The sequence below is a fragment of the Odocoileus virginianus genome, chromosome 9 (genome assembly GCF_023699985.2).
Source record: "Odocoileus virginianus isolate 20LAN1187 ecotype Illinois chromosome 9, Ovbor_1.2, whole genome shotgun sequence".
Taxonomy (NCBI): domain Eukaryota; kingdom Metazoa; phylum Chordata; class Mammalia; order Artiodactyla; family Cervidae; genus Odocoileus; species Odocoileus virginianus.
The window spans coordinates 39,935,458-39,944,188 of record NC_069682.1 but is presented as its reverse complement, the minus strand read 5'-3'; the positions used below and the strand labels follow the sequence as shown (position 1 = coordinate 39,944,188).

The 8,731-nt window shown below is 42.3% G+C and overlaps 1 protein-coding gene across 1 annotated transcript; it reads right to left on the bottom strand.

The window, feature by feature from the left end:
* Positions 1-3,168: 3,168 nt before the first annotated feature.
* TUBAL3 (tubulin alpha like 3) lies at positions 3,169-8,083 on the bottom strand. Its single transcript, XM_020879165.2, has 3 exons — positions 7,111-8,083; positions 6,256-6,404; positions 3,169-4,394 (listed from the first exon to the last, which is right to left on the bottom strand). Exons 1-3 carry the CDS (start codon positions 7,433-7,435, stop codon positions 3,450-3,452), a joined length of 1,419 nt encoding a protein of 472 aa, XP_020734824.2. The 5' UTR covers positions 7,436-8,083; the 3' UTR covers positions 3,169-3,449.
* Between the last annotated feature and the right edge of the window lie 648 nt (positions 8,084-8,731).

Genomic DNA, 8,731 nt, shown 5'->3' with positions numbered 1-8,731 from the left:
ATGCCTCGAGGCACATGGGATATTAGTTCCCTGACCAGAGATGGAAACTGCACCCCCTGCGGTGGAAGCATAGAGTCTTAACTGGACGGCCATGGGAGTCCCAGACACAGTGTTTTCTTAAGGAATGAGCATCTTTACATACTCAGGAAATAGACTCCCAACTTCACTATCATATAAACCATGAGGGCAAGAATTTTTTTTTTTTTTTTTGGTTCACTGTTTATCCTCAGTGGTCAGAATAATTAGGAGCACATGACAGGTGTTCAGAAAATAACTGGTGAATGAGTGAATTGAATCCGGATCATTAAAGTTCTTATGACATAGGAATCCGTGCATATTTAGAATTTAAAGTGCAATGTGCATAATATTTGAGAGTATTTGGCCTAATAGAAGGACTTCCCTGGTGGCTCAGACGGTAAAGCATCTGTCTACAATGCGGGAGACCTGGGTTCGATCCCTGGGTCAGGAAGATCCCCTGGAGAAGGAAATGGCAACCCACTCTAGTACTCTTGCCTGGAAAATCCCATGGATGGAGGAGCCTGGTAGGCTGCAGTCCATGGGGTTGCTACGAGTCGAACACAACTGAGTGATAATTCCAATTTAAATACATATTTTGAGTACAGGTGAAGAAGGAATTCATAGGGCCTGGACTCCATCTTAGGCCTGTTCATGCTGATCATGCTCGGCCACCTCTCCAATGGACTCAGAACTCTGTTTAGTATCTATGGAAATGACAACAGAAGGATAAGAACCCCTCCGGACAGGGGAACCTTGCAGATTGTATCCAGGTTACTCCTCACCTAAGAGAACACATATACTAATCACTCCTTCCTTCAGACAGGCCATAAATTTTCTGTACCTATCGGAGTGTAACCTCGGGCTTATTGATTATTGGCTAATTGTTTAACTGTCTAAACACATGGCACATGAATGATGGGGTTATTGGAATTATATTTACCCTTCCTTTGTTTATGTAAGTCTCAAGGAATTTGGGGTGGTGGGTTTCAACACATACACATGGGGTATAAAAGATTTTCACAAATGCTGGTCGGGGTCCTTGGCTAAGAGGAAACTCTGCCTTGGGCCCACTGGTGTAATAAACTGCACTCCACTATCTGCATTGTCCTTCTGAGTGAGTTTGTTTCCTGGAACACATGGCTACAACAAAGGATTTACACATGTAAATAAAAATAAATAAAAATCTTAATAAATAAATAAAAATAAATAAAAATCTTAAATAAAAATCTTATTAATTTATAGACAGTTTGGAGAATGTAAGAATACCAATCACCACATTTATAGTTTAGTTTATGTGATTTTAAAAGAACTAGAGCTCTTGGGAAGGTCAGATAATTAAAGTTCTTAAAATAAAATAAATTAAAATGAATATAACATAAAGTATTTAAGCATTTAAGATTGCAAAGGGGACCAAAAATTCATACATATTTAAAATGATTATTTAAATGTTGCTTAACTTAGAAATAAGATTTACAAACTGAACTTAAAAATTTAAGAAATTATTAGGCTTTTAATCTTAATTTTAGTAGATTATTAATTTAAAAAAAAATAAAAGGAAACTTCTAAAAGGTCTTTTCTGAGTTTTTTAAATGTGTTTTCACACATGCATACACATACATACAGAGATACAAATGCCCTTCAGTTCAGTTCAGTAGCTTGGTGGTGTCCGACTCTGTGAGAGTACGCCTGGCTTCCCTATAAACCGAGCATTTAAGCATTTCACTAGCGCCCTCTAGTGTCTAAATAGAGAAATAGCACAGGTAAACAAAACATTTTCACTTGGTAAAAAGCCTCTAGTTCAATTTAGTCACTCTGTCGTGTCTGACTCTTTGCGACCCCATGGACTGCAACACACTAGGCCTCCTGTCCATCACCAACTCCCGGAACTTGCTCAAACTCATGTCCATCGAGTCAGTGATGCCATCCAACCGTCTTATCCTCTGTCGTCCCCTTCTCCTCCTGCCTTCAATCTTTCCCAGCATCAGGCTCTTTTCCAATGAGTCAGTTCTTCATATCAGGTGGCCAAAGTATTGGAGCTTCAGCTTCAGCATCAGTTCTTCCAATGAATACTCAGGACTGATTTCCTTTACGATTGACTGGTTTGATCTCCTTGGAGTCTAAGGGACTCTCAAGAGTCTTCTCCAACACCACAGTTCAAAAGTACCCATTTTTCAGCACTCAGCTTTCTTTATAGTCCAACTCTCACATCGATATGTGACTACTGGAAAAACCATAGCCTTGACTAGACAGACCTTTGTCAGCAAAGTAATGTCTCTGCTTTTTAATATGCTGTCTAGGTTGGTCATAGCTTTTCTTCCACAGAGCAAGCATCTTTTAATTTCATGACTGCAGTCACCATCTGCGGTGATTTTGGAGCTCAAGAAAATAAAGTCTCTCACTGTTTCCACTGTTTCCCCATCTATTTGCCATGAAGTGATGGGATCGGATGCCATGATCTTAGTTTTCTGAATGTTGAGTTTTAAGCCAACTTTTTCAGTCTCCTCTTTCACTTTCATCAAGACACCCTTTAGTTCTTCTTCACTTTCTACCATAAGGGTGGTGTCATCTGCATATCTGAGGTTATTGATATTTCTCCCGGCAATCTTGATTACAGCTTGTGCTTCATGCAGGCCAGCATTTTGCATGATGTAGTCTGCATATAAGTTAAATAAGCAGGATGACAATATACAGCCTTGACATACTCCTTTCCCAATTTGGAACCAGCCTAATAAAAGTTCAAATTACTATACACAAAATTTACATGAAAAAATATATTTTATGAGTAAGTATTTTAAACACAGTGGGAAACTTCACAGGGTACCTTCACTCTCCCTGTATTCTGGGTTAAAGTAAGTGAATTCCAAAGAGGCTACACGCAATAGGTGACACCTGAACTGGGTTCGAAGTTGGAATTATACCCTACAGTCATAGAAGGAAAGAAAAGAGAAAGCAGGGAGAAGAAAGAGAGAGAGGAGAGAGAGAGAAGCAGTCAAGAGAGAGAAAACTGTGGGAAGGGGCAAGCTGTCTAGCTTGATTGGAGTGTATGAGAACACAGTGAAAAGTGTGTGTTTATAAACGTCATTTCCACCAAACTGCAGTCATTGTCCTCTGTGGCAACAACAGTGTGAGCTGAAAACAGGCAAAGTGGTACGTTGTTGGTATTTTATTTGTTTAATTATTTATTTTCCACGACATGTGGGATCTTCCCAGATCAGGGATCAAACCTGTGTCCCCTGCATTGGCTGGTGGATTCTTAACCACTGGACAACCAGGGAAGTCCAGACTTAATGTTGACCCCCATTTGATTGAGCATGGAACTTGGGGTCTTGCTTGACTTAATTTCCTTTTTCTTCTCATCAAGGGAACTCTAGCCTTGAAACATAAAGCGTGACACTTCAACTCAGCATTCATTGTTACCGGTCAGATCTGCATCAGAGACTCCTCCCCATTTCCTCATAATCTTTCTCCAGGACCGCCAAGTCCTCCCTGGCCTCTGCAAACTCGCCTTCCTCCATGCCCTCCCTGATGTACCAGTGCAGAAATGCCCTCTTAGCAAACATGAGATCAAACTTGTGGCCCAGACGGGCCCAGGCCTCTGCAACCGCTGTGCTGTTGCTCAGCATACAGACTGCCCGCTGGACCTCAGCCAGGTCCCCTCCTGGCACCTCCCGGGGGGGCCGATCATTGATGCCCACCTTGAATCCAGTCGGACACCAGTCTACAAACTGAACAGAGTTCCTGGACTTTGTGGCCGCAATCGCCGCGTTCACCTCCTTGGGGACCACATCCCCTCTGTAGAGCAGGCAGCAGGCCACGTACTTCCCCAAGCGAGGGTCACACCTGACTAGCTGGTGGGAGGGCTCAAAGCATGCAGCTGTGATATCCAACACAGACGGCTCCTTGTGGTGGTTGCTGTCGGCAGACAGGATGGGGGCGAAGCTGGTCACTGGGAAGTGTATCCGCGGGTAAGGCACCAGGTTGGTCTGGAATTCAATCAGGTCCACGTTCAGGATGCCTTCAAACCGGAGGGAGGCAGTGATCGAAGATGCTGCCTGGCTGATCAGCCTGTTGATGCTGGCATAAGAGGGGCGTTCAAGGTCAAGTTTGCCATGACAGATGTTGTAGATGGCTTCGTTGTCCACCAGGAAGGTACAGTCCACGTACTCTATGGTGGGGTGGGTGGTGAGGATGGAGTTGTAAGGCTCCACTATAGTGGTTGAGATCCTTGGGGCTGGGTAGACGGAGAATTCCAATTTAGTCTTGCCACTGTATTCTACGGAGAGATGCTCCAACAAGAGAGACGTAAATCCCGACCCAGTGCCTCCTCCAAAGCTTCGGAAGATCAGAAACCCCTGAAGCCCACTGCAGTGTTCCACCTGGGAAAAGTATTCATAAATGAGAAATGAGAATTCAGCCAAATAAACCCAGAAGCAGTGGTAACTGTGGGATACAACCAGTACCCAAAAACAGAAAGTTTTGGTTTACCGTTGTTATCACCATCACAAACATGTTTACTTTGAAACATACTTGAGTGGTTACTTCTGGAGTGGGGGAAATGCTTTAGAGTTTTTGCTATAAGCTGGGCATAAACATTCCACTGACTTTTGCTGCCCTCTATGAATGTACATGTATGTGAGCTAAAGTATAGGTATATGAGTGTACAAATGTATATGTGAGCTAAAGTAAGGTGTTTATCAATAATGAAGAAAATGACAAGCAAAATATTGAAGCAATATAGTTCCCCACCACCACCCCTCAGTAGATGAAATATCCGTCACTTTTGTACCCAATCTACTGTGCTGGTATAAAAAAGCACCGTATTCTCTAATGATGATGCCAAACACCAAAATTTACTAGACAGAGGATTCTCCAGACAGGATTTTAAAGAAGAATTCACTGTCAGTAAATGGAGGAACTGATCTCCAGGGAGGATGTGCCTCCTGTTAACTTTACAACTCATGGTCACTATTGGAAAATGCCAAGTTTCAGAGGGAAGTCTCTGATAACCAGACAAGTCATGAGTCAGCAGAAGCAAGAGTAGATGGTGGCTAGTCGTTTAAAAGAAGGAAATCCTGCTGTTTGCGACAACATGGATGGACCTCAGGGGCAATTAAGCAAAGTGAAATAAGTCAGACAGAGAAAGACAAATATTGAATCATCTCACTGACATGTGGAATCAAAAAAGGCCAAACTCATAGAAACAGAGAGAACAATAATAGTTGCCGGGGGGGGAGATGCTGGTGGTCAGAGGGTATAAACTTCCAGTTACAAGATTAATAACTTCTGGGGGCTTAATGTACAGCATAGTGACTGTAGTTAACAGCATTGTATAGTATACTTGAAAGCTACTAAGAGAATAGATCTTTTCTTTTTTAAAGATTTTTTTTTAATGTGAACCATTTTAAAGTCTTTATTGAATTTGTTACAATATTACTTCCATTTTATGTTTTGGGTTTTTTTGGCTGAGAGGCATGTGAGATCTTAGCTCCCTGAGGAGGGATCAAACCCCATCCCCTGCACTGGAAGGTGAAGTACAGTGGTTAAACTAGACTGCGAGGGAAGTCCTAGAGAATAGATCTTAAATGCTGTCACCACACACAAAAAAGGTAATTATGTGAGGGCTGGATGTCTTAGCTATCCTGATGGTGGTGATCATTTGATAATATATATGTATATTTGATAATATGAATTAAATCATCTTGCTGTACACCTTAAATTTACACAGTGTTTGCCTGGTGGCTCAGATGGTAAAGAATCTGCCTGCAATGTGGGAGACCTAGGTTCAATCCCTGGGTCGGGAAGATCCCCTGGAAAAGGGAATGGCAACTCACTCCAGTGTTCTTGCCTGGAGAATTCCATGAAGAGAAGAATCTGGTGGGCTACAGTCCATGAGGCTGCAGAGTCAGACACGACTGAGCAACAAACACACTCCACTCCATATGTCAATTATATCTCAGTAAAGTGGGGGGTGGGGGGGATGAAATAAAACATTTCTTCATGCATGGGAAAAGGAAAACCAAACAAAGGAGTTGACTGGCCCTTGGAGTAAGTGTGAGGCTTCTCCCCTCCCTTGTAAGTAAGGTTAGCAGTTCCAGCATCAGGACCAGCCCAGCTCTGAGCATGCGCATGTGTGGGAGGCTTCAGGGTAGAAACCAGAAAGTGCTGGTGCTGGCTAGGTGGGTCCCCAGGGACCCCGGGCACTCTGAATGGCCCTGGAAGGAGAAGGGAGCCACTTGCCAGCTTGCGAATCCTCTCCAGCACCAGGTCGAGGATCTCTGGCCCCACAGAGTAGCGACCTCGGGCATAGTTGTTTGCAGCATCTTCTTTTCCACTGACGAGCTGCTCAGAGTGGAAGAGTGAGCGGTAGCTGCCTGCACGCACCTCATCTGCAGAGGGGACAGGAGGTCAGTGCCACCCACTCCAACCCACCCCTAACTCGTGCCCAGCCCCCTTTCTTTCCACCAATATCATAGGAAGAAATTAATTTAAACTGCCCAATTGGCTTTTTTAGTCTAGGAAAAGGTGTAATTATTCCCACATAAATGGAAAGCATGTTTTTCCATCATCCCACCCTTTATTAGTTTATCGGGGCTGCCCTAACAAATGACAACAAACTTGGTGGCTTAAAACAGGGGAGGTTGGACTTCCCTGGTGGTACAGTGGGTAAGAATCCTCCTGCCAATGCAGGAGATACAGGTTCGATCCCTGGTCCAGGAGGATTCCACATGTCACAGAGTGACTGAGCCCATGCACCACAGCTAGAGAGTAGCCCCCACTCACCGCAGGGAGAGAAAGCCTGAGCACAGCAACAAAGACCCAGCACAGCCAAAAATAAAATTAATTAATTTACAAACAAAACCAAGGGAGGTTTATGGTCTCATAGTTCAGGAAGCCAAAAGTTCAACGTCCAGACACTGGCGGGGTTGGCTCCTTCTGGAAGTTCTGATGGAGAAACTGCCCCCTGCCTCTCTCCCGGCTCCTGGTGACTGTGGACAGTTCTTGGAGTTCCCAGGCCCGCAGCTAGTCATGTCAGTCTCTGTACTTGTTTGTTTGGGTTGTGGACCCAGTTAAGCACACTGGAACGTATATTACCTATGACAGTAGGCTCCAGGTCCATGAAGAGTGCTCTGGGCACATACTTCCCAGCTCTGGTCTCACAAAAGAAGGAATCGAAAGATGCACCCATGGGCTCTGTTTTAGCAGGTGCCAGCGGATCCTGACCACCATTGAGAACAACACCATCTGGCTGGATTCCATGTTCCAGGCAATAGAGCTCCCAGCAAGCACCCCCAATCTGGACACCGGCCTGGCCAATGTGGATAGACAGGCACTCCCTCTGAAATGAGCCATAGTAAGAAGTTATAACTGTGTGTGTGCATCTTCCTAACGTGACAACATGAACTACATCACTCAGCATGTCTGCTCATGACTGACAGAAACCAGGCTAGCCTATGCCAGCAAGAGAACTTGATGATAAGGCTAATGAAGGCTGTGTCATGGAAACCAAAAACCAGGATACAGGTAAGCTTCAGGAATAATTGAACTAGACTTCCCTGGTGGTCCAGGGGTTAAGACTCCACACTTCAATTGCAGGGGGCATGGGTTCCATCCCTGGTTAGGGAAATAAGATACTACATGCTGTGTGATGCAGCAAAAAAAAAAGGAACAAGTGAATCAAGGACTCTAATTCAAGAAACATAAATTAAGCACCTATTGTGTGATGAGCTAAGAATGAGTTAAGACATACTATATATGAATAAAATCAAGCTTACTCACCCAGAAAAAAATTAGTTATTGGAAAGGAATAAAACCAAAATTGATGTACAGCCTGATACATATTAAAATCCACTGCAGTAAATTAAAGATGTTATCATTTCATATCTTGAGATTTTACTTTTCTTATGTGCTCTAAATAAGGAAGGATGTTCTAAGCTTAAAAGTAGAGCAAATTTCACCAAGGAAACAAGCTAGAGATTTAACAACCCCAAAATACAGAAACTCCATACCATAATAGGCAAAAATGTTGACGTATATAAAAAAGGATTTATATATAACCCTTCATATGTAAGAGCTATGTAGAAGGCAATTTTATATACATCATTTTAAAAATACTTGATATATCTATTAGAAAAATGGGCAAATGACATAAGCGAATGAATTACAAAAGAAAGAATCTAAAATGAAAAGATTTAAGCAGAGTGGCATTCACAGTATCATTATTTGCAAGGGTTAAAAACCAAGAACCAATATAGTTAACCATTCATTTTTTGGTGGCATTTAAAGGAAAATAATACAATGGCATGTTATGCAAACTTTTATATTTACCCCTCCCCCCAAAAATAAAAACTATATGACATGGGAAATGCTTATGTTAAAATATTGAATGAAAAGCATATGTTATGTAATTTACATAAAGTATGATGTCAGATACATTTAAAAATGAGCTTACTCAGCCATAATAAAAGAATGAAATTATGCCATGTGCAACAACATGGATGGACCTGGAGATGATCATATGAAGTGAAGTAAGTCAGACAGAGAAAGATAAATATCATATGATAGCACTTATATGTGAAATCTAAAATATGATAAAAATGAACTTATTTACAAAATGGAAACAGATCACAGACATACAAAACAAACTTATAGTTACCAAAGGGAAAGTGGGGAGGGATAAATTAGCAGTTTGGGATTAACATACACACACTACTAT

What these genes read in the sequence shown, in the direction of transcription:
- TUBAL3 (XM_020879165.2), bottom strand. Translation starts at nt 7,435, where the DNA reads ATGCTGAGTGATGTAGTTCATGTTGTCACGTTAGGAAGATGCACACAC. An exon ending in CCTGGAGCCTACTGTCATAG is followed by an intron (nt 6,405 to 7,110) that starts GTAATATACGTT and finishes TCCCCTCTGCAG; the next exon opens with ATGAGGTGCGTGCAGGCAGC. An exon ending in TGGAGAGGATTCGCAAGCTG is followed by an intron (nt 4,395 to 6,255) that starts GCAAGTGGCTCC and finishes TACTTTTCCCAG; the next exon opens with GTGGAACACTGCAGTGGGCT.